We start from the raw sequence: 26523 nt of genomic DNA on the forward strand, positions 1-26523 counted from the left end.
GTATCGTTAGCATACAAGCACTGATTACAAGGTACTTAGAGAGAAGGAATGATACTACTGTGGTTTAAAGAAACAAAATTCTGTGACACTCAATTCTGAGAAGCTAATTCTTATGGGCGAATTTTATTGAAGTCTTCACTGGCAAAGCTGAGAAGGTTTTAGATAAACTTGTCGAAAAAATCTGTAACGATGTTTATATAAAGAAATGCATGACTAGTCTATTTGGACTTCTCTGTATAAAGAACAGAATGACCAGTTCTCCTCTTACTGTTCTATCATCTCTACTGGGACACTGCAAAATACACCTGTACCTCATTTAAGTGCTGGGGTGCCAAGGTCCTGACATCTGAAACAATGTCGTAGCTAGTCTATGTCTAACTAAGCTTTGACAAAGACTTAAATCAGACAGCTCTGGAAAAAAGCTAAACCTCCATCACCATAAAATAAATTGAACCAGTTGCTACTTGCAAATATTCTTGCCATGAAGGAATCCTAACTAATTAAAGGACTAATGAGAAGAGACCTTGTATTTAATTAACATTTGGTAAGCTCATTACGTGACAGCATTAAAATACTCTATCAGACTGAAGGTCTGAGAAATCTGTAAGGCAGACAGAATGCAAACCTAAGAGTTAAACAACTACACCGTAGGGCAGCTCTGAATATTGAAGATTGATCTGAAAAGCTGGCAAGGGTGAGTGGGGCACGTAGCGCAGATATATAATAGCCAAATGAACACTTATCAGTGAGGCCTGATAAAATTACACACTTGGTCTATTAAGTTGACCACTGGAGCCTTATGCACTGTTGCTGTGATAAGATGAAGGTAATTTGGCACATGTCTAGCAGACACACTGTGTCTGCACGTTGGGAAGTGGTTAAAACAGGAGGAAGGAGAGAAGCAGCAAAGAGGTCTTCCTGCCCAATGAAAACAATGATTTTGTGGAAGAAGTGTCTCACTGAACTTAGCCTGCCTCCTCAGCACTATACACTATACCCTGTCTGCTTGTCATCTTCCCTGACTTCAAAAAGCTGAATAGCAAAGATTCAGCTCTCTAATTTCCAGTCTTACTACATTTTGTGGAAAAAACTGCCGCATCAATTATAACTCTGCAAAAACTAAGTGACTTAAAAAGAAATTGGATCTAACGTATCTGTAACTAAGACCATACAACAGTGCTCACTCTGTTAATTTTATGGATGAATACAAAGTCAAAGGCAATAAAACTGTTTTCCCTTAGACAGGAGAAAAAAAGAAACAAGACAAAATATCAATAATATTTTATTGGTGCTCCCCTGCCACTATAGGATGTTACTGTTATTCATCTGGTAGTGTTTTGTACTGCAGCACAAAAAATCAAGAATGACCTTTTGGGTGTAGATACTTCTGGTGATTTCCTGGTAGCCAAAGTGAACATGACAGCAGTGAAACATGCTCTTTTTCTTAGCATCATTTATGTACCCTACTGAGACATTAACATTCTCCCGATTACCAGATCCTAGATCCTTGAACAACATTCTGAGAGTCTTTCCTTCTCCCACTATTACCTGATTGCTATTTCTAAATTGCACTTAAAGAAAAAAAAAAACCCTCTCTCTAACACGAACATATTTTTCCTCCATATATTCAACTAATAAACATCACTGTCTCAATAAGAAATAAGGTCTGTGTCATAGAAATAATTACAATTCAGCTGTATAAACTCATAGAATTAAGAAATACATATTTTGTTACTCTTTTTTGCATATATTAGTATCTGGATATTAACAAGAAAGCCTCAATAAAGTTACTGCATTTATGATATGCACCATGGTTATCAATCATTTGCATTTACTTAACATTCTAGAACGATACTAAAGGTTATTTTTTTCTATCTCACTCTTTATATAAACAGTTAACATTACCAACAGCAATGTCATTTTTGTATTGTTTACAATATATAAACTTTTATATTTATACTAATAACCCATCTTACCAATCAATCCCCCTGTGGTAGTTATTTCTATTAAAGAACTGTACCTCCTCAAAGGTTTTTGGGCTGGGGGAGTTACTAATGATGGAAGGATGCATGATCAGGAACAAATACAAGGCGGTGGTACCTACAAATAGGACAAAAATCTAAGATTAAAATAAATACACACACACACATCTTATGGTCACACCCTCAAGTGGACTAAACTAGCTTTATTCTTTTTCACTTTATTGAAGGAATGCTCATTTATGCCACTTACGAGTTTATGTCTTCAATACTTTTAAATCAAAGGCATTAAAGGAACTTTGCTAATACAGAGTACAGTGGCAAGGCTCAAATCTGTTATTCACGCTGCCAAAAATTGCTTTTCAAAATTGATTATTGTTACAAAAATAATTCAAAAATCTTGCACTCAGTAGCTAATGGGGACTGTGAAGATGAGAAGAAGCAGATATGCAATTTTTCTGTTACAAAGAAGAAAATTAACTGTGAAGTTAATTTATAAACTATCACAACCTTACAATTCAAACTGTCCATTAGGAACTCCTTGACGTAAAGCAAATGCCATGAAACAGCAAGTTTCTCTAAGCATGGCAAAAGCAGCACAGACAAAATCTTGCAGTTAAGAATCTTCATCACTTGAAAAATGGATGTCTTTCCCTCCTTCAGCTTTGACAAGATCTGACAAAGTCAAGTTTGTGACTCATTTGATACAAAGCTTACAGAAATCTGACAGACGCTAGAACACTGCACACATTTTAAAAATGTATATGATCTTTTATTGTAACTTACACTATTAAAATACATTTGGATGTCTGAAAATAAAAAATGCTATTTGATGATCACAGTCTACAGAGCACTCTGAGTAAAACCTGATTAATTACTATAATTACTTGCATTTACAAATACCCTACCTTGTTGAAATAGGAAAGACTCTTACCAGTTTTCTGAGGTCCTACAACCAAGAATTTTGGTAATCGATCACAGGTTTTTTCTTTAGACCAGATATCTCTGTGCCGTTTGTCATCACAGGGATTCTGAAGTAGAGAAGAAAAACAAAGAATTTTACTAGCAATCATACCCAATAAGATTCTTAAATTCTGTTTATGTTGATTACCAATCTGCAAATGTGCTTACCAGAAAAATATTAGTTTTCTTTATGAGTGAAAAAATGTTATATTTAAAAGGATTATTTCAATAATTCAGAAATATATTTGCAGGTGTGACAAACAAGAAAATTCTTTATCTTTTTTTTTTCCCCCCTGTGGAAACAGATACTTTCAGACAAGTATGTAGCAGGAATGTATTTTTCATTTTCTAACTCACTGAAATACATACAAATGACCCAGCTACTCAATAGACCCTGGGACAAGATGATTTCTCCAGAGAAATGCCAATAAATTCAGGAGAATTATGCCAAAGACAAATTTCATCCAATGTGCTTGAGATAATGGAATAGTTCAAGATTAATCAATCAATTACATACAAATTAAGAAAAGTAAAAATGCTAATGAATTCTCTACCTGTTTTTCTTTTTACATTACTGTAACAGATATCATTCTATATAAGCTGCAAACTAAATTAGAAGATTAATTCTAGTTTAAGGATTTCCATTCACATATACATCTTCTGATCCCCTAGTTCAAATAGTACAGAATACTGACTCTGAAGTGAGTCCTGATACAAAAATTTATCATTTTCTATTTTACTACTGAATCAGTTTGTATCTATTTTATGAATACTTCTTGCAAGTAATTTTTGACACTGGTCTGCTGAGACAGAGGATTATCAATATTCTAGGCTAAAAAAAAAAAAAAAAAAAAAAAAAAGTAGCTATTCAAGTTTATGCAAATTATAGACAAAAGACACCACTTTCAGTGTATGTTAGTCATTGTTGCTGACAAATTTCTATGCTATGTTATTGTAATTATTCAAGTCCTTTGGCTACAGGCTAATTCCCATTTTCTAAATTCACGTTCTCTTAACATTATGCAAAGTTCTTGGCATTTTTTCCACTGGTTCAACGCTTTATTCAGTAACAGCATGAATTTCATGCTTCACATTTAAGACCAAATTTGCAATCTCACATTCAGATTCTTACTAAGTTGGCAATTCAACATCCAATGCTAGAAAAAAAAAAGCAAACTTAAGTACATTTTAAAGTTTGATTTAGTAAAGCATGCTCTCAAAATATTTTGAGTCACCTCAGAAAGAGTCACCACAGCATCCACACAGTGATACAAATTTCTGTCATGCTCAGACATCCCACAAGTTGACTGAACTGTCACTGAGTGGGTGGAAGCAGAACAACATTCCCAGATCCCACAGTAATTTCTCTTTAGAGACTGTGCTCTTATCACTGGGTCACTGGCTGAAGAAGTCATGTCAAATGCAGTGTCAGTACAGGCTTCAGCTTTAGCACATTTCACCTTCCTGATACATTCAATCTGATCACTCATGAGAGGTGGCCTAATGAAGAAGCACAACTGACAATATCAAAGTATTAAGTGCTGGTCAGGTTCTTGGATTCTTGCTTGGGCATTTCTCAGCTTACTGTGAATAACTTTCTACTGTACTTATGCTTGGTGAGTCAATTTTTGAATTAAGGTAGCCATGGTCTTAGGACTCTTTGTTCTTTTTGGATACTCTCTTCTCTTAACACATTTGGAATAAAGTTCATGTCTTTAAAGGACAATGGCTAAAATACATACAGCCATCTCTTTCAAGTGCTTCATTCCTGCCAGTTACAAAAGAAGAAATAACATCAACCACCTTTCCTGCATTTCCCACAACTGTACAAATGAGTAAAGTCACAAATAAAATGAATGAAAGATAATCTTTACTATGTGTATTAGTACATATTACTTTTGCAACCTTTCTATGCAGACTAAAACAATTGGGAAAATTGCTTGGATTGAAAACCACTCCAAATTTAAAAATCTGACTGCTTTTCTTCACAAGAAACTGAAGCAAAGAAATTCAGAAAAAAAAAAACAAAAACAAAAACAGCAAGACCACTTTTTTTTTTTTTTCTTCTTTTTTTTTTTTCCTTTAATCCTTTCATCACCAAGTCTGCCTACCTGCCAGAGTGGGTCCTTTTGCTCAGGGAATAGCTCGAAGTACTTGCGAGCCAGCTGAACTGGAGGAAGAGTTTGCAGTTTCAGGTTTGTCCAGGTATGAACAAAGTTGGCCAGATTCACAAACGTATACAGCCCCAAGCGGTCATTTCCATAATTAGACAAGTGTGTCATGAAGATGCTAATCTTTAAAAACAGCAAGAAAGTCTACATGAGTCATTTTGTCAGTAGATGGCAGTATAATCACAGATAACATAAATATACTTTGCATTTTGCTCTTATTTAGAACTCCAAGTCTTTGATCACATCCATACAGATCTTACTATCTTTGCTCTTTATTGAATTACATCCTCCTTCTCAAGTCAGCTCAATGGAATCAGTGAAGAAAACCATGGAAGAGGCACCATGAGCTGTGTGTAAACTAGGAAATGCCATCTAACCCTGGGGTTGTATAATATTTACATAATCTTTAAGCAAATTCACTTAATGGCAAACACAGCAAAAGTATTACCGGTAGGTTTACTTCATGATATATATACAACATATACATTAATATTAGAAAAGCAAATTCTGTTTTAGTGGAAGAATTACAGCAATTTAAATCTTGCCGCTCCAGCTGAAGGTTTAACAGGATACGTAACCCATCACTTCTACAAAGCTATTCCTCATACTCTGGGCAGATAGTCAAATCATATGCAGAAACAGAAAAAGAAGTCTGAAGCATGACTGAGTACTTCCAAAGTGCATTAAATGTTCCCCCATCCAAACAAAAAAGCACCATGCATCCTTCACTTCTTTGTCAATTGTAAGGCTGCTTGTATTTTGCTCTTCTAACACCGCACTGTGAAACTGTGACACAGATAAATCCTCCAATGCTATAACATCAGCTCCAAATGCACACTAGCACTCATCACAGAACCAACATCTGCCATCAGGGTTTCTTTCCAGAAGGAGAGAAACACAAATTGAATGCACATAAACTGTACTGCTGAGCAGAGCAGCAATACAGACTGTCAAATGGTCTCCCAGAGGCTGAGGAAGGACTGTGGTCTGAAACCTCTGCTATGAAAAATGATCTGTCCTCAAAATCATTTTTTTACTGATGAAACATGCTGTTCTTACACTCAGTGTAATCTGTGATCTTTTGCTTCTCTAGGAGGTTTCTTTCTCCCTCCCTCCTCTTTTTTTTTTTTTTTTTTAAATAGGAAAGCCATCTCATGACATATTCTCCAAACTCAATCCCATTAAAAAATATAAACTTGATTCTAACTATAAATAAAACTGCCAATGTCTTTAATGGGTAATTTCTAATTCAAGTGAAACTTGAAGTAGCCACTTAAAAATGAAAAAAAGCTCATCGCAACCTGAATTCTGAAGTCATTTAAAAAACTGAAATAAATGTTTTGTAAAGGAATTCCAGCCTTCAATTTAAAAAGGAAAAAGAAGGAAATGAAAAATTTGAATCCAGAGTGTGTTCTTCTGTTTCAGAGTATTTTAATAATATTTTAATAACTGGCTTCCTGTGATAGAAAACTTTCAAAGCTTTAAAACTAATTTTCTTGAACACCTCACTGTAATGCAATGTATTACTTGCAGTTAATTATACTGTGAAGAAATGTTCAATCAATAATGTCAATTTGGTGACACCTCTTTGGATAACAAAGTAAACAGACTATTTCATTTATTTTGTCTGACTTAAGTAAAATTAGGAGACATATATCAATTAATTATTAGAACACAATCTTTCATTTCAGACAGCAGCAAGTGTGGTTTTTTTTTTGTGGTGTTTATTTTTGTATTCTTTTTTTTTTCCCCTAAATACTCTCTTTTGGCAACAAATAATATGCATTTTGCCAATTCTACAATGTTTTTAAGATTCCTTTTTTATTTCAGTTCCTAAAGCAGGAACAGACCAGCTACTGGATTGTCATTCTCAACAAGGATACGATCAGAGTGGTTCTGTAAGAAAGGTTAACTTGCTTTCTTGACAACCTCTTTCTTTTCCACACAAGTTGACCTCTGACATTTATCAAGTTAGTTCACCTCCTGGCAACTCCTTACACGACAAAAACTTCAGCACTGCATTGAAAGAAAAAGCAAAAGAACTTGAAAAGATTCCTAGTGTGGGGAAAATGTGTATTGTTTTTTCCCTGAAGGGAATTAGTTGTAATTTGAAGTATATTAGACAGGGGGCTAAAAAATTGTTTGGATGCATCATAATAAGTCATTTCCATCACACAAAACTGTTTCAAGGAAATGCAGAAATATCAGAGATCTTAGTTCTCACTATGCAGTTATTTTTTATATCAAACAATTTATGGATAATAATTTCTAACAAAAATACAGAAGATCAAATGCTGTTTTAAAGCACTCATAACTACATCTTGCAAAGCAGTCCATATTCAGTGTTACCAAATACATGACCTAATTTTTTACATGATAGTTAAGGTCTCCTTTACTTCCATGTAGCATCAAAAATAATACTGGTAGTTGATTACCTTCTAAGAATATGGGAACAAATTTTCTTTCCTCCTGTTGATACCGTGCAAGCAAACTCCCAGCACAATCACTACCACTGTGCAGAATCAGCAAACAACAATCCTGTGCTTCATAAAACAACAAAAGACTGCTGACTGTACTGGGCATATGTGGCAAGGTCCTGCTTGCAGGGGCCTGCAGAGATGACCTTGGTGGGTCCAGCAGCTGCCCAGAGCCAGCTCTGGCTATGTTTCTCTGAGAATAGAACACTTCATATATCATGTACTCCTACGGGAGGTGGCTTACAGTCTGCAATGCCAACTTACCAGGCACTGCTGCTGTCCTTGGGGCACTCCTGGTGGCCTGACAACAACAGCTATATGGCCACAGCATCAGAGAGATGGACAAGCTTATCCTTGTTTCCCCAGCTACAGGAGAAAATGATAGCCAAGTACCATTTGAATGGTTTGCACCTTGGTGTGGGTCCCATTGCAGGGAATGCTAAGTTGCTAGCTATTTCCTTGCCTTCCCACGAATTTGAGCAAAACACAATTTATCATTTTGTAGAGCAACACAGATGACGGAAACTCGTGTAATTGCCTTTCCATTTACAGGTGTGCAGTTTCACACCCAGACAAAACATAGTAACCATTTTTTGCCTTCTGTGTTGAGTTACGATGCTTTGTTCCATGCTATCATATATCATATTCCAAATAATGAGGATGATCACTTTTCCATGACAGCTAATGATCACTATACTACATTACTAAAGATTTACTCTCTTAAAACTACAGATTGGGAAATATAAAAGGAATCCTTTGAAGGCATCTCAGAAGGCCAGACAAGTAAAAACCACTATTTGTTCAATAATCTTGCACCCCTTGGCAATGCCATATAATATAAATAGAGCTTCATATATTTCTTTATTCCTTCTTCAAAAGAGAAGCAGCTGTGAATGGATTTATATTTACTCTAACAAGCATTTTAGCCTATCTTTCAGTTAGAAAGACCCCATTTGATTTTATTATTTTTATTCCCCTTTTAAAGCTATTTCTTTCCGGGCATCTCAGCATTTTCTTTATCTGAGTGCAAGAAGGATCATCCTTTTTAGCTGTTCCTCATAAACAAACTATCACCTTGGTTGCACTTGAATGCACTCTCCATAGGATTTAATATCTTCCACGAGGGGACTGAAATGGAATGCAGAAAATATTTAAAATCATGGTTTGGGACTAAACCAGGCCTCTGGGCAACAGCTCCTGTTTTGTTCCCACCCGTCTTCAGATCAGAGCAGCAGAGGCGCTCTCCCGCACTCTGCATTCTCACAGAGCCTTGCAGGCAGCTGTATCCTCAGTTCCTTTCAGCTGCTTCTCAGCACTTCTGTATTCCTTCCTCAGAATGAAAGGGCAGACCACTATTTCTGTTCTGCTCTCCTCCTCATTAGCCCTGACGATATTTGGGATTCTGACTAGTACTGCAGAGAAACAAGGACAATCATTCAGGAGGAACAGGCTTTATCTTTCTGAACGCCCATTTTGTGCTGCATATTTCCTTTCTACATTTCCCAATTAGAGGCAAATAGCTTCTAGGTCAACAAATTGCAGTGGAGACTGGGATTGAGTTGGTGCTATTAAATCATATATATCAAGAACAGAGAAAGCAATAAATGCTTGACAAACAATTTACACCAAACTATACATATATATGCAAAGAGTTACCCAGCTTCTAGCAATAGATGTTAGAATCATAGAATCCTTTGAGTTTGAAGAGACCCCTAAAGGCCTTTTGATAAAGTTAAGCACACCACTTTAAAATGAAGAAAAATAACAATTGACAATTAATTGGGTGATAATATAATAAGTATGGGTGATAAAAAAAAAACTCTGTTAGATACAAGAACAGATAGATTACCAATTTAGTATATCGCTGACATTTTGGCTCTGAACAAATATTTACAGGCCACCAGAGTATGTCTAACTCTCAGAACACCTATACTCCAATTAATTTGGCATTGTGTACACTGCAGCTTTGATACCATCTCCATATTACTCAGAAGAACTTTGTTTCAGGTATTCAGAGACTCAGCAATATCAGGCTTTGCTCCATTAGACTCACAAAGTGATACAATAAGAAATTAGATCACAGTCTATGCTTGAACATATATTATTAATTGGTTGAAATATAGTCTCTTAAGATATGTATGCTAGCAGAAAAGCTGTGTTCAATTCCACAACATAAAGATTCTAGCTTGCATATCACTATTTGCTCCTAGGCTATATTGTTAGTTTTGCAGCTGCCACAGATCTATCCACTTGCAAAGACAGCAAGTTAGCTAGTTGAGTTTGATTTACATAGCAGTATCTGCACTATAAATGTGATGGAGCCAGGGAAGATTTAGAAGATCTAACAAAATTACATATTTAGGGTAGTACTGAATTAATGGTCTGACAGTCAGAACACTGGAATTTATTTTCAGCTTTTGCACACGGTTGGTTGTTGTTTTATTTGGCATTCTCCAAAGACTGTGACTATACTTGTGATGCAATTTCCTAGCTGGTAACAGAATCTTATTTACAAGCCTGCCCAGGAGGCTCGCTTCACTGACAGCTGTAAAACACTTCTATGTGGCTTTTCATTTGAAAATTTGAAGAATGGCAAAGCTTTCTTCTTGCCCACTGTTCTTCTTCTGCTGGAACTACCTCTAGACAATTGTTTCTCAGCCTTTCCTGGTGCCCACTCATTTGCTTTTATATTTTGTCTATATCATCCCCCAAATACCACTCAGGCTGCTATGGGCAGATTATGGAGAACAGACAGAAGGGCAAGGAATACTTGTATTTTGCAGTCAACCAAAATGCCAAGCATAACTGACTTCCCTCACCTCCCTAGTTGACGTCAACTCCCCAAACTCTTCTTGGAGCTCTCAAGAGTTCCTGACACAGGAATGATAGAACAGAGAAGAGATGAAACTGTTGAGTGGAAGCAGCCTCCTTTGCAGTCTTTACTGCCTCTAGATATGAAGATGTGGAAAACTAGACAGACAGAAATGGAAGATTTAAGCCTGACTGCCTTTGCTTTTGTATTTTTCTCCGTAGTTCTAAAGGCTGGCTGTTGGCCTTGCTTAGGGTCACATTAAGATCCAGTACGTCCTGCTGATGCTCATATAAACATTGTAATTTTCAGCTCTAAAGGAGATAACTTCTCCCTTGTTGCATGTCAATTAGCTTAATAACAGTTCTACTCACTGTAACTTGGGAGAGTTAGAAATTAAAGGAAAATACTTAGAACTGAATGCATATGAAGATTACAGTTATTTTAAGATCAATCAGGCACAGATCCTAAATCATGAACAGCCTTTCCTCTCAATCAATACTGCTGTAACTGTATGGAGATCGCACAGCTGGCTACACATTAGTTTCATTATTAGGCCATCAAACATTTGAAGACTTTCACCAAATTTCCCTCCAAGGGGTATCTTCCTTTTTCTTCAGATCTGTAGACAGCCACTACTTTGTGAGGAAGTGCACGTAAGTGCTGTGCAATTACTAAATTATGTGTTGTTTGTTTTTCTTGGAGGCAAAAAAGATATAGGAGATTTTTATGAAGTGTGATTTGCCTTAAACATCCATCTGGTAGGATTGCAAAGCTCCTGATTTTTATCTTCCACATTCAAATGAAAAATATCCTGGCATATCTGGGACTAGGTCATGAACGTCTTCTACAAATTTAAACCAGTACAGCTTAACTCTTATTGATTTTAATGGAAAAGGAAAGGCATAAAATACTGCTTAGGACCATGTTCCTAGAGGAAGTTAGTCTTATATTATAAAAAACTGGGTTTACCAGATTATTTGGATTCTAGAATCAAAACACATCTTCCTTATGAGGATTTGAAAACTAAAGCAAATAGATTAACAAATTGATTCTAGCATAAAATCTAATGAACAAGTAGAAAGCAGATGAGAGATACTGCATTTAATAGCGTCAGTCTGCTTCATAAATTTTCTTTTCATTATTGAAATTTTGCACTTAGAAAAACAAAAAGCTGAAAAAACAACAACAAAACAAACCTAACAAAAAAAAACAACCAAGCAATGAAACTAGTAAGCTTGCCCTGCATCTGGCCTGTCTTATGTTGAACAATGCCTACAGAAGCAGATGGCAGCAGATATGTATGAGGAAAGTACTGCACATTCTACAGCAGAGAGACATGTGAAATATAATCCTCTATGAAAGTCCTCCCTGTACTTAAGGGCAACATAAAGCACGAACATTTACATGGAATCCATGCCTAATCAACTATTGCAGTAACAAATATCCAACCAAATTCAATTCTATAGTTCAAATTTTGGTTCTTAATGTAAACAACATTCTTATGGAGAAAGATCCTGATACAATTCTCATGTAAATTCTCACCCTCATTTAATTGGCTGGTTTTCTGATTCAGGACATCTGAAGACAGTTCACTGCCTAAGTTCTCCATGAAATTTCAGTTTTTTTTTTTTTTTTTTTTAATGTCTTTTCAAATATAATAAATACTTATCATTTTGAATTCCCTTCAAAGTGGAGTTTTTCTTAGTTCTTTGTAGTCTTCTTCAGTCAACTGCTTCCAGTTTTGCACATAAGATTGAGTCTGCAGAGGGTTCTTGATGAACTTGGATTTCTATAATGTCCTAATACATATGTCTGTATTATTTTCTCCCATATCCCTTCCACAGCTTGTTAGTGCCTTGAGGAACAAGGAACACAGGTATACCTATCTCACTAATAAAAATGGTAATTGGAAGGAAATGCTATGATGATCAATTAGTATATGTTCCACAGAATATATAAACTCACTGTTAACAACAAGCAAGTTATTTCAGAGAACAGTGAACTCATTCTCCTGTTGTCTATGTAGGACAGAGTAAAGTAAACCACCATTCACATGTCAATTGAGGTTGCTGGCCATGCAGCATTTAGGAGAACAAGAGCTGTTCAATTTGTTTGTTTCTCTGTAGCCTCCTGCAGCCACTGCAGGTATAGGTGAGTGGCCCTTTACTTCTTTGAACATTCTGTAACTGTCAAGTATTGAACTGACAGGAGCTGCTCTCATAGCTAATCTCTAATTGCTGATCCCGTGGGAGTACGTGTACATCATTAGAGAAAACGCTGGAATATGCAGTGCTGTCTTTAGCAGATTCCTGTCTGGTACATTTTAATTCTAAAGGACCTTTAATGGAAATTGGTTTTATTAACTAAAACTTCACTGAATATTGCAGACAGAATCTGAAGACACTGAAAATTCTAACAACTTTATCAAGCAGAATGCTTGCTGAATGTTTTAATGTCAGTAGAGATTCTTCATTTATTTAAATATGCTAATTTAAGTGTTACAAAAGTCAGTTGGGATTTATTTGGTAATGATTCTGGCACAGCTAATGCAAAAGAAATAAACTGAGAAAGAAATATATTTTTTTTAAAAAGGGGATGTCATATTTCACAAAACTAGCAGTAGGCTTCACTTACTCTGGGATATGCAGTTAAGCACAGCAAAGCCAGAAGCCTGCTATTGTTTAAACATTTCAAAATGAAGCTAAATGCAGATATACTTAATTCAGTCTCCTTTTAATTGATAGGATCATATTTTCTTGTAACTTTCTTAATATAGTTTCTTCCACTTAGAAGCAGTTACACCCCTTTGCCAGCTGTCTCTACTGACATCCAGGTTCTTTACAATAAGAAAGTTTACTATAACACTGGGAAGCTGAAGAAAAAACAACCTTGTGTTCTTATGTGCATCCACTCCTCTAAAAATGCAATCCAGGTTTTCCTTGTAGCTTTGTCACAGAACTCCCTCGATAAATTTGTGCAAGTCACACAATCCCCCTGTAAGCAATTATCTAACTGATAACATAGGGCAATTAATACCTGTATACTACCAATACAGGGCTGTGGAAGGCTTTTTTCTTGTGTGTGTGTAAAAAATTTTGTGCAAGATCCTGATATAGTATGATCTTGTCTAAGGGCCACTGTAGTCAACAAAATTTTTAACAGAAGAAATGAATATTAAATATTATTCAAGAAGTAGATAACATGGCTTAGTACTATTCAGGCTTTTTTTTTTTTTTTTTTTTTTTAGCTTCATGGCACTTCAGCATTCTGAATGCTTTATGAACACAATGGGAATAGACATCGAGATCATTTTACAGCCACTACCAGATCACAATTTAACGAGCAGTGAGGGCTCATAAATACATACCAAATAAATATGGCTTGTAGACCACAAGATTAGCTACAAATTCTTATTAGATAAGATACCAATTCTTATTTTCCACATTACCAGCAGAGGTCATTTGCAGAGCAGGATTTCCTCTGCAGCCTGATGCTTTTCTTACCTGCAAGACCTCTGACTATAGAATGCCCTGGAAAAATGACAACAATACTGGTTCTCCTATTAAAAAGCTCACAGATTCACATATGGTTTGGTGCTTTTTTTTTGCTTATTCTCCAGTTTGTGATCGATTCCAGTGTACTATAAGGAAGCAGGGCCTCTCACGTGAATAGCTGCCATTACACCACCAGACTGCACAGAAAATTTGAGTATTATTCTTAGGGGTACTTATATCAATATAGAGTAGTATTCAATTCCTAAAGTAACATTCTAATAATCTATACTTCAGAAACGATATTTACTTTAGATAAATAATCCAAAATAAACCAGGAAATGTAATGAAGGTCTCTGTTATGATTTACATTTAACTGACACCCACTTTTGTCATTTTTTTCAAATGAAATATTTATTTACTCTTGAGATGACACTGTAATGATTTCTGGTTAATGTTCCTTCTTAATAGGTTTTTCACCAGTGACAGAAAATGTTTAGAAAACATCTTCTAATAGAATTTTTGCATCCTCCGAAAGACTGGATGTTTCATGTTAATTTCTTCAGAGAGCAATCCTGACAGTTTTAATGAAACTTATGAAATTCTATCTGCCACTTTATAATATGACAAATGTATAAAACCTTGACATGTGAGTAGGGGTACAAATACAAAGTGGTACAAAGAGAAGTCCCACAAATAAAACAAAAAACAACCAAAGATGCAAAACCAGATCTTCAAATTTCTTACCTGCCAGACTAATGCTTACAACTTCACAAACTGGTCATATGCATATATACATATACATATATATATATATATATATATATATATACACATATAAACCCCATCACATCATCTTTTCAAAGGCACTCCTTTAAAAGATTACAACAATTCATATTCAGCATATTTTGGTATGAAATTCACTTACAAATGGGTTTAGAAAAAATAATTTCCCTTCAGTTAGCCTGCATTGTACTGGGGATGTCTTATTTCTCAGAATTGTGTGATTGTATAGTCCACATAGCAACGCATAAATCAGAGATCACGAAGCACTATCTAAAAACACATTTCTGTACTCACATTAAGTATATAAGGCAGGATGCTAAAATGTGTTTGATTTATATCAATAACCATTAGCTGTTCTACTGTTTGCCTTTCCTCCATTCTCTGTTCCTTCAATTTGAAAGGGTTATGCTTCAAGCAACCACATTAAGTTTTGCTGTTTCATTGCTGTTGTAAGAAAGGTTTTGGCTAAGTTGTGGCTGTATTTCCAACATGGAATACAGTTTCTTCTGATTCAAAGTGTTGTTACAATATGGTTTCCTCGAAGTCTCTTTGTTGAGCTAGAAACTCTTACTTAGGATCTACACAAATTCCCAAGCATTGCTATGGCACCAATACCCTCCCCTCTTAAGAATTTTCCAGGGCTCACCTCTCTTAATGTGCCTTGTCTGACATGATTAATATTAAATTTAGGACTGGGACATACCACCATCCTCTAGTAGGCAGACCAGTGTGCAGAGGAAGTGAAGCTTTTCTTCCCTACATTTGCTACATGAACATAAAAAATAAAGGCGAACAAAACACAGTAACTACTTTCAGAGAATCAAAATAACAGCCTTGACAAGTCTGAGGTTTGAAAAACAGACCTGCATATAAATTGCTAAAGTAGTTGGCAGAAGTTTCTTGTTGTTTTTTTTTTCTTTTCTTTTCTTTTTTTTTTTTTTTTGTTTTTCCACTGGACTTTCATTAAATCACAGAGAATTAAAAAAGGCACAAAAGTATCTCAGCTATTATTCCAGAGGATTTGAGCTGAAATATGCTCTGTTCAGCTTTGAGTGTTCTGGAAAACCCAGTCCTAGGGATTAAATCTGGATAAAGCAGTAAACTTTATTTATATGATTCTCCAACAAAACAGCATCTGTCATCATTCCTTTTAAATTTCAGTTCAATTTAACTTTGGATGAAAAGTGAACATAAAACCTTGTCTAAGAGGTCAGGTTTAATGCAACTGGCCTAATCTGGTGCCATTTTGAAGTATTGTACTGCTCTATTCTGCTGATATTCAGTAGTTTCATAGCCTAGTTTGTTCTTTATTCTATTAAACAAAAATGAAACATTAAACAGATACATTAATTCAGTGGTTCACTTATTTCGATCTTTTCCTTGAAGCTTTTGTAGAACAGCAACTGAACATTCTCATAACAGGTTCAAGTGCCAGCACTTCTTGCTTGCAACTTTCTCAAACCAATGGGTGTTCTCAGCATTCTGTGAGTTCTGAAGAGCAGGATAATGGATTTCACCTGAGGCACTTGTCTCATAGTAATAACAGTTCTTAATACTTCATTTCTCTTAAAAATGAAATTTCATAGCTCTTATTTCATGCAGAAGTAAAACAGAACAAGAAATGTTTCTACTACTACATTACTAACAAAACAGCGTTCAAAAACGTTTAGTTTAATTCTGTACGACTTACAGAACATACATAAGATTATATTTTAAATTTATTAATTGAAAAGGCACAAGAGTTAACTCTGTGAGAAATCATTAAGATATGGACATCAGCTCCAATGAGCCTTGAAGCACTTACTCAATTCTCCTTTAACTAATTCTTTTTAAATAGTTTCAAAATGACATTGTACTCACTGGATTGAGAACCACTGTGAAGAACAACTCTCCACCTTGGATACTTTTGTCTAGTTCCTTTGGGCCTCCAGGATACTCTTTATAGAAAATAGTGTGGGTGAATAAGCCACAAGTTTGCCTAGGAAGCACCTGAATTTAATTTAAAAAAAGCAACAAAAGATTCAAGAGAAATTCACAAACCAAAACCGTTCATACATTTCATGAGATAATAAAAGGCAGACATGTAACACAACTGATGATGTTTCTTTGTGATAACTACTTTGTAGTTTTGGCATTGCAATGTTGCCAAAGTCAACAATGATTTAGTTGAATCAATACACTGACAGATGAATAGAGTTTACAGAAAGAAACAGTGGTTTTATTATGATTTATAACATCCAAAAATTCGTCACGTTTTCTCTGAAACTGGAGATTGATCTCAGTAGGTATGTCACAACTAAGCAGCTTCCTCATACTAACTGTGTCCATATTCCCCAGTCTTAATAATGTGTTTGAAGTCTGAACATCAAAGATTTCTAAAATTCTAAAATAATTTGAAATGTAATCTGAAATAATTCAATCTATTTGTATTTCTCAGTTCCATCTTTTATTTAGAAGACAGTTTTGCTATATGTTTAAACTACAATTTGAAATCATTTTTTTGGCTTAGGTACCACCAACAATAGTAATTCTATGCTGATGTGATAAATCTTACTGTTTTTTTTTTTCTTTCTTTGTTTTATAGATTTTATTCACATTACCAGAAGTAGTTTCTTCTCACTCAGCTGTGCTGGTTTTATAAGACCAGTTGCAACAAGAAGTAGCAGAAACAAAAGCATGTATTTTTAAAGGCATGCACAGAACAAATCTTTTGAATAAGCAAATCTAATAAGTGCACTTATAATTCCCAGTAGAATCTCAAAATATTTTCTCTCAACCTAAGAAAATAATTTGCTGGGGAATATTTCAATTACATTTATTTTTTATGGAAATTCAATGGCTGAAGATTGGTGGTCATGTATTCTTAAACTGAGACTATCATCAAATCTTTTAGTCCAGTTTAGAACTTTTATTATATAATAGTTAAAACTTATAAAATGTGCAAATCTCTTACTTGACAGGTACTGTGGTTTTGTAGATACTCTTTCTTTTGCATCTACATTTCTCGGCAACTTTCCGTATTATGCAGAATGCTGTGATCATGGTTTGTAAATTCTGTGTTGCCATACAATGTATGGAATTTGTGTTCTTGCTCTAAAATTGCATATGCTTTTTTAAAAACTTTGGATTTCACTGATGAAATATGAGAACAATTCTTCATAGAGACAGTGAATGAAGATGTACTGGATGGGAAATGCTCTGGCAAGTCTTACACAATGACTATTACTGTATATATTCATCACTATAACCCACACATGTAAACTATTAATGCGTTTGCCCTGGAGAACTGAAAGTTTGAGGCTCCTAAACAGGTGGTTTTACACAATTGTTCTCAGCAAATTGTGTTTGGCCCCACTGTCCTTTTTCTTTGTGCTAAATGCATGTCACTGTGTATCTTCAAATGCTATGCTTTAACAAAAATTTATGAAAGAGATTTCTGGAGATTCTCAGTCAGTCAGTTTTACTCAAGCACTCTGTGCCCTCTGAGCATAACCACAAACACTTTTCTTTTTTTTCCCCCACACACCACTAATGCTTTAAGAAGAATAAACTTTAGCTCAAATTTGTATGGTGTCAGTTTCTTCCTGGATATCTGCAGATCATTTCATCTTAATCCATCCCAAAATAGAGCAGGAGATCAAAACTTTGACATATTATTATTCCACTTAGAAAAGTGGTATCCATGGTAAATGGAGGACAATATCAGAATTAAGTGAGAAGCTCAGCAACAGACCCTCCAAAACTGTGGCTGTATCCAGAGGTACAAACACCAGTATCTTTCCTGTTCACCGACTTCCTCCATGCTCCAAAAGAAAGCAACATCATCAAGCATTTCTGAAAGTTGTTTTGAAAGTCTGCAGATAGTGATGTTATCTGAATCAGAAATAGCTTGTGTCTCAGTGACCCAAAGGTATTAGGATAATGCTTTCCATGTCGGTATTCACAACACTTTAGGCAAATACTGCTGTCAGTAAACTACACTGTGAATTATGTAATACAGAAAACTTGTGTGATTTGATTTGTAGCTGCATCAATTGTGCGGTTTCATAGCCTGAGGGGGCGGCTTCCTTCCCTTCACCTTGTAGGTGCTTGCCCTGCATTCAGACTGACCACCTGGGCCCAAAGCCTAGCTGGGGGTTAAGTAAAAGTGCAAAGCACAATTCACGTTTCTGTATGGTAAAAAGCAAAATAAGGTCAACTGTGCATAGTTCAAATGAAAGAAAAAGTATTTATGCATAAAGATCCAATTCTCAGATGTAATAAACAGTTCTTCTGCAGTTAATGGTAGTGTGTAAATTTAAAACCTGCTAAAATCTAACTCATTCTGTTAAAACATGCAAAGTTGACTATGTTCTTGAGACCTCTGAAACAGTATTTAACAGTAGAAACAGAACAGCTAAGAGTCTGTTAACTGTTAACAGCAGGGTCCTGGAGACCACCTTCTTTAGCAGTAACATCATCAGCAAAAGACTGATTTTAATTAACAAGATACTGTCAAACATAACTTGCTATTTATGCAAAACAATATGCGTTTCTTACAATGTGACCTTTCAGGGTAGGTTTTTTCTACTTAGAAATAAAGAATTTGTAAAATGCAAGTGCAAGGGCAAGGTCTTGCACCTGAGTCAGGGCAATCCCAAGCACAAATATACACTGGGCAGAGGCTGTGTGGGAGCAGCCCTGAGGAGATGGATTTGGGAGTGCCCGTTGATGAAAGACTCAATATGAGACAGCAGGGTGCCCCTGCAGCCTGGAAGGTCAACTGTATCCTCGGTTGCTGATGCAGAGAAGTGTGACCAGCAGGTTAAGGGAGGTGATTCTGCTCCTGTGCTCTGCTATTGTGAGAGCCCACCTGGAGTACCTCGTCCAGATTTGGGGCCTCCAACACAAGAGGGACATCAAGCCATTGGAGAGGGTCCAGAAGAGGGCCACAAAGATGACCAGAGAGCTGGAGCACCTCCCCTGTGGGAACAGGCTGAGGGAAGCTGGGCTTGTTTAGCCTGGAGAAGAGAAGGTACTGGGGGAACCTTACAGTGGCCTTCCAGTACCTGAATGGGAGCCTATAGGAAAGCTGATGGGGGACTTTTCATAAGGGTATGTATGACGAGGGGAAATAGCTTTAAACTGGAAAAGAGTAAATTTAGCCTAGATATCAGGAAGAAATTGTTTATTGTCAAGGGTGGTGAGACACTAGAACAGGTTGCCCAGAGAGGCTGTGGATGTCCCCATCCTGAAGGCGTTCAACACCAGGCTACAAAGAGCTTTGAGCAACCCGGTCTAGTGGGAGGTGTCCCTGCTTAAATCAAGGGGGTTGGAACTAGATGATCTTAAGTGTCCCTTCCAACCCAAACCATTCTAGGATTTTAGGAGTGGTGGTAATATGATCAGAAATACAACTCACCATTATATTTTTGTGGATGAAACCTCGTCTATACCTCGCAGGCTTCAGATGTGGGTATTCTTCTGTGCTAGTAACTCTGATATTCCAGACCTTTTTCCAGGCATCATAAAGTTGAACATGCACTGGATATACTCCAGAATGGTGAGGAGCCACTGCATAGCCCATATCAGTTGGAATACCATGTTCCTAAAACACAACAGAACAACTGCTTTCAAAAAATTAAGAAACAGTATTTTGGCTAATCCTTTGTGAGAGATTGAGAATAGGTCTGAAATATAAATGATGGTGACATTACAGTATGTTTTGGTTTATAACAGTGATGGAAGGCAGCATGGTAAAGATGAAACACAGGATTTTGAAACTTAAGATTTGAGTAAGTATTTTTATAAGTATGGATATAAACATATTTTATGCTGATTTCTTTAATCAGTGCTTTAAACGCTTCTGCACTCTTTCAAGTTCTTACAAGGAATTTGCTCACAAACTAAGTATCGAGAGAGAAAAGTACTGGCACATACACAACAAAATGGCATTTGGCACTTAAAATTTTAAAAAAAGTGATTTCCACTGTATGTCCCTACACAATTACTTAGTTGAATTTCAAAAAGATCATCCTCTAGTCTGCTAGCAACATAAAATCATATTCAAAAAACAGCCATTTTAGTGTCATTTAAATACAGAAAAAAAACTGTGATGTGTAAAACCAAAGATAATAAGCAGGTGTTCTAGAATAACCCCTTTTTTAGTAAACCTGTCATTTTTGCAGACTTCTTTCATTTAACTGACCGTGCTAGTATTACTTTCTCATGAGATTCACTGTATTTTCTTTCCAGTTTCTGATTTCCAATGTACTCTAATGGATTTTGACACTTTTTCATTTCCTTTCAAAAGAAGAGCACACAAGCACATATTTCTGCTTATCCATACAATGTTGTTGTGTTGCAATATTTTGAAAAACTGCCCTTGCAAACAAAACCTCTGCACTGTTTAAGAGTTGTGTTTTTGTTTTTTTTTTAAATATATTATTTGTACCATCATCTTCACCATATTTTCCCAATTACTCTCCATATGAAAAGATAAGAGGTAGGTAATACTTGAGTTCCTTTCATTGACAATTACTAAAGAATACAGAAAAGTTTTAAGTCTTATCTCAAAGAAAAATGGGCTCATGACCTAAGAAAAATAATTTTTCTTCATCTTTTCTGGAGAGCTACTGTGTGAAAGCTGATGTACTGGATGGACAGGAGAGCAAAGACAAGAAAAACAGGGTACACATTTTAAAAAGTGTTATGCTGAAAAATATGGGAATTGTCCCAGTTTTTACATAAGGGATTTAAAATGAAAGGAGATTAGGTAGACATGAAAGAAGCCTTTCTGACAAGAAAGAAAAGCCTGAGCAGGAAGTGTGTTCTGCAGGAAGTGCTCATGATACACTACGAAGATGCTGAACAGACCCTACACAATATAGCAATGAAAGAAATCCTAAAAGAAACATTCTTCTGCCTACGTTGAAAAGTTCCTGTACTACCTTAAGTTCTGAATCTGCACAGCTTCATTTGTTTCCACTATCACACGTTCACAAATATTTGGTACATAAACCAAGTGATGTATAAATTACTCATTACATGGAAGACCACATTACAGCAATAGATGTAATATATAAAAAATGTTACATGTTTCACTGCTGTCAAAATAACAAGGTACAAACAGATACTATAATTTAAAATACCCAAGAATTTTACACAGAAGCTATGATATTTTTTAAATCACATCTACTGGATCCTCTGTGTTTCCTGTCACATAGTAGAAATCAATAGTGCTGCATGGAAGTGTTTGACACTGAAAATACAAATACACCCCTTCCTTCCCAAATGCTGTAAGAGATTTTCCTCTTATTTCTGTGTGCTTTGCTTTCCAGAACAGCGAATCTCTTGAATTTTACTGTAGCCTTCATTGCAGATATCCTTTTCCTTAGAAGTTCCTCTACTTAAATGGGTAAATCGTCCTTGAGTTACAAATACTATTAGGTGCATAGAGAGTGAAAAGCATGAGGTTTTGTACCCATAGGTGGGTGTATGTTTACGCACAAATGAAGATGCACCTACACATTCTTAATGTTTATTATTTGTGCTAAGTTTAAATAGTCAAGATTCAATATTATATGTATCTAATTAAGACATGATAGCTTTATTAACAGCTCAAAAGCTAATTCACAAAGAACAGCATTTTTTCCTGTTCCAGAAGAACATGAGAAACAAGAAGAAAAATGTTAAATATTCATGGGAAGAAAGCTATTGTTTTCTCACAGCATAATGGTGTGTTTAACAGACAGATATAGTTTTATCTCATTGGAGAACCCTAATTTTTTAATATTTAAAATGCAGTTGTAATTATTATTTCCCTGTGACCATTTATGGCACGCTAGGAACACAAAATGGGACATAAGATTTATCACCCTGAGGTTGGTGTAACTTTTGGAATTCTGGTAAGGTCTCAGTGCTCCTCAGTAAGACCAAGGCACCACTTCACTAATCATACCACATCCACCGTGCATGTAATCTGTGGCTCTGCAGCAGGAGTGCAGTATGAATAATAATGTACCACGGTAGGGAAGAATAAGATCTGGCCTTGGTTTTTAGTGCTTGGGAGTGGTGACACGACCTGTTACTCAGCTTTACACTATTTAATTTCATCACAGATATTTCAATTTCTCTTCTTTTTATCTTAATCTTCTCTACTTCACTTAAGCATGCATAAACATCAGAAAGAATAATCTTTACAGAACATGTAAGAAATTGTATCCTCTAATGTCTCATTTAATCTTCCTCATTTAGCTCTAAATAGATGTCTGGATTTTAAGATTTCTTTTTCAAGTTTTACAATATGCAGAAATAAATATGCAGCCAATATCTTTTATTCTAATTATGAAACCTATCATATTCAATGTAGTAGTTTCTCACTGATTTCAGTCACTAATTCCAACGTTAAGTATTTCACACACACTATGAACATTTATTTTGATAAGGCATCAGCATTTTCAGCCTCTTTCAAATAAGGAGACTACTGATCTTTGCTATTAATCTCAATACTTTAAGCGAATGAAACAAGTAGCAGGCTACTATACAAAGCTTCAGACATGAAAAAAGTTTAATATAAAATATATCTAAGTATTAAGAGTACTGAAAGTAGAGAAGAAAATAGGAATTGATGAAGTGCTTTCTAGTAAAACACTTTAATAATTACATCATGTAGGCTAAGCCCAGGAGACGTCTTAAGTCCTTTTCCAGCACACAGGAACTACAAGAACTAATTTAATTTTGAGCGGACCTTTCAAAAGAATCATAAGAAAAAAAAAAAAAAAAGAAAAGAAGTTCAAGAAAAAACACAGAGTGTTTAAATTTTCATAGTCCTATCTTTCATTGAAAAGCTTTCCTTAAAGGAAACAGTAAAACCAAGCTGGCCTGTACTGAGTATAACTACAAATTGCAGTAGGCTTGATAAAGTTTTTGGTAGGAAGAAAGCACACGTATTTCTTACAGCAAAATTTTTAAGCACAAGTTTTAATTGCTTGATACATCTATGCCTTTCACCTTCACTCACTGTTTTGAGCAGGGAGAAGTAAAATTAGGCCATTGCAAGAATAGAAATGTTTCAACAAACAAGTTGTGTTTTCAGAGGTATTCGGACATAACGCTTCTTTATGTCTTTGCATTCAGCCAGTACAACAGCCTCCCACTGCTATTAGCCCTCAAATCCTATAATCTATGCTAAACACCTAAATAGTAAAATTTCCATTGAAGTTTTCCAGTCTAAGAGACCACTGAAAACAGCTGAAAAGCATTTATGGCAGCAGATCTCAAGCACAGGCATTATGCCATGCTCTGCTTTTGTCTTCCAGCCATCTGTTAGTTGTTTACACAGCACCGTTGCTAAAACATACTAGAATGTTTCCAAATTTTACATATTCTGTCCTGCTCCTCTTAAAATGCATTAGTCAGGGCACGGTGGGAGTGATTGATAATCTGTGCACTCGGGTAGTTAAAACATGGACAGAGCAAGTTCATAGATGTGCTAAGAGTTCTCCAGCTCCTGCCAGCACTGATTTTCCTAAAAAAACAGAAATAATGGTTTCTGAATACCTAAACTCAATATAAAAAGCAAAAATATTACTTACTAAGGCAAATTTTTTGTTGAGGATCATCTGCTCCACCAGTGATGACTCATTGTGAAAGAGATGAGGCTGCATGTGACTCCACATATGGGGAAACCACCAAAACTCATCCACAGATCTCAACAGCAGGTCATCACCTTCATCTTCCTCCTCAGTGCCTGAAAAAAAAAATCCTTGAGTATACACTATGATCAAACAAGTGTTTGAAGATGTAAGATGGAAATTACCAAAACAAAATTTGACTTTTCAAAGTACTAAGGATTTTAAATGTTTCCAAGTACACATTCCTCTCCTGGAAGTAACCATAGCCAGGTAAAAGATTGGATGATCCAATCTTTTCATAGCATTTTGAATGTATAGTACTGTCCTCTTATTCATGTGCTCTATCAATAACATTAGAAGCTAAGGGACAGAAGTCGAGAAACTGCATACAATACTGTTTAGGATAAATGAAAAAATTGCAACTCTTTATTAGTATTCCTTATCCAAATTAAATTTATTCTCCAATCAAACTCCTTTTCCCTTTGTTACCTATGGTATGTTTCCAGCAGCCTTTTGAAAACATTTTGCATAACACAATTGTTTTATCTTCCTTCTAATTCTTGGCATTCCAGTTACAACCTATTCAGAAGCTCCCAGAAACCTGCATCTTCAAAGGTACCCAAAAGGCGGCTGGTGCTCACTGAGCTACTTCTCAGTCCCTGGATCTGCCTTTTCAGGTGTTCTCCTCATCTGTTCCTAATGATGTGGCTCCCTGGAACAGACCCTGCAGCAATTTCTAATCTCTATGTTGATTAATAGGAATCGTCTGGGCAGCAGCATTTAGCTGCATTGCTCTCCAAGACCTCTCATGCTACAACTACATCAGTAAGTAAGATGGTGACAGGCCTGACCCTGAGCCAGCTGGCCAATTTGATGCTCATAAATTCCAGTCAGCAAGAGAAGCAGCTGCATCCCAGCAACCTGCTGGGAACAGGTCCTTTCTCTACTCCCTGCTAGAGTGCACACAGGAGTGTGGGTCTGGCCTGGACCAAGAGCACTTCGGAGATTTTTCCCTCAATTCAACAGCAATGACCACTGCCTTCAGCAACATGCCTGCTTTTCAGCTCTAAATAATTTCCTAGCAGAGACTTAGCCTGTGTCTCTGACAGCACTTCAGGGATGGGAAATACCAGGGCCTAATGAGCTGACAGAGCAGGACAGATGCACCCCCAATTCCTGAGCCCAGATACTTAGTTCTAGTCCCAGTGCACTTTTATTGATGGGCTAGTCCTGTCAAAGACCGTAGCATTCAAATAATTCCTTAATGGGTTGCCTTATAAAGACTGTATGAGCCGAACTTTGAAAAACTACAACTTAACAATCTTCACTGTGTGTCTGTCTGCTTCTAGGCCACTTATTCCTACTCCTTTCAAAAAATCAACACAGTTTACAAATCCTTTTTCTCTCATATTTTGTAATACTCCTTTATTTTCCATTCTTTCAGCCTCTGTTTTCTCCATCAGAAAGGCCTTACCCTCACTAAACCTATCAGCTTTCTCCTTTTTTCTCCAATGAACCTTGTCAGACATTCCTTCGCTGTTGCCAGTGTTTAGTTCCTCAGAAGAAACTAAAATAATGAAGGAAAAATAGAGGCAGACATACATAATGATGTATCAATACCTGTAGGATCATTAGATTTTTTGATTCCACATGAGCCTAACTGGCCCTATGTCATGTTCACCTGGTACCAAGAAAAGAAACAGGAGTGGTTAGACTGTAAAATAGCCATGTCAGGGAAAAAAAAAAAAAAGTTTCTTCGGGAAAAGAAGAAAGCCGCAGCAAGAGATGGGCTGTAACAAAGATAGGCTCAACTCATTGAACTTACAGCTGGTAACTGGGTCAGTTTGTACTACAAACTTGCAATATCTTTGCCAAATCTTGGTCAACCAAAACAACGAAACCCACATGCACGCTCCCTCCAAAGTATCTGAGCTGTCAATTGAAACAAAACAAATAGTCTTGAAAGTACCGTTGCCTGCTGAGACACTGACAGGTGACAGGCTTAGCAGCCAGGATGTTTCTGCCAGGCCATTTTGGACAAGAGAAAGGAAGAGAAAAGGGTGGGAATGGATGGGGAAAGTTATGCATTGAATGTGAGGAAGTTAAGACACTTTTAGTCTCTTTAAATTGTGCAGGTTATACCTGGAAGACAGAGGTCCCTGCAAGTATAGCTGACCTCTGCTTAGCCCAAAAGAAATCTGTGGAGGGACAGTGCTTCTGCTCAGCTTTT

The 26523-nt window shown here is 36.2% G+C and overlaps 1 protein-coding gene across 7 annotated transcripts in view; it reads right to left on the reverse strand.

Annotated features, from left to right (window-relative positions):
* LOC116231249 (bifunctional heparan sulfate N-deacetylase/N-sulfotransferase 3) overlaps positions 1-26523 on the reverse strand; it is a 283982-nt gene that overhangs the window by 15482 nt on the left and 241977 nt on the right. For all 7 annotated transcript variants that reach the window (XR_016466079.1, XR_016466077.1, XR_016466076.1 and 4 more), the window contains 6 exons: positions 24255-24409; positions 20081-20266; positions 16540-16668; positions 5054-5236; positions 2914-3010; positions 1977-2100 (listed from right to left, as the gene is read on the reverse strand). Coding sequence is in view for 1 of the 7 variants with exons in the window: in XM_031596910.2 (XP_031452770.1) it covers positions 1977-2100; positions 2914-3010; positions 5054-5236; positions 16540-16668; positions 20081-20266; positions 24255-24409 (874 nt within the window). In the remaining 6 variants the exon portion in view is untranslated. The remainder of the gene's footprint in view (positions 1-1976; positions 2101-2913; positions 3011-5053; positions 5237-16539; positions 16669-20080; positions 20267-24254; positions 24410-26523) is intronic.

Source organism: Phasianus colchicus, chromosome 4 (assembly GCF_987193195.1).
Source record: "Phasianus colchicus chromosome 4, bPhaCol1.hap1.1, whole genome shotgun sequence".
Taxonomy (NCBI): Eukaryota; Metazoa; Chordata; class Aves; order Galliformes; family Phasianidae; genus Phasianus; species Phasianus colchicus.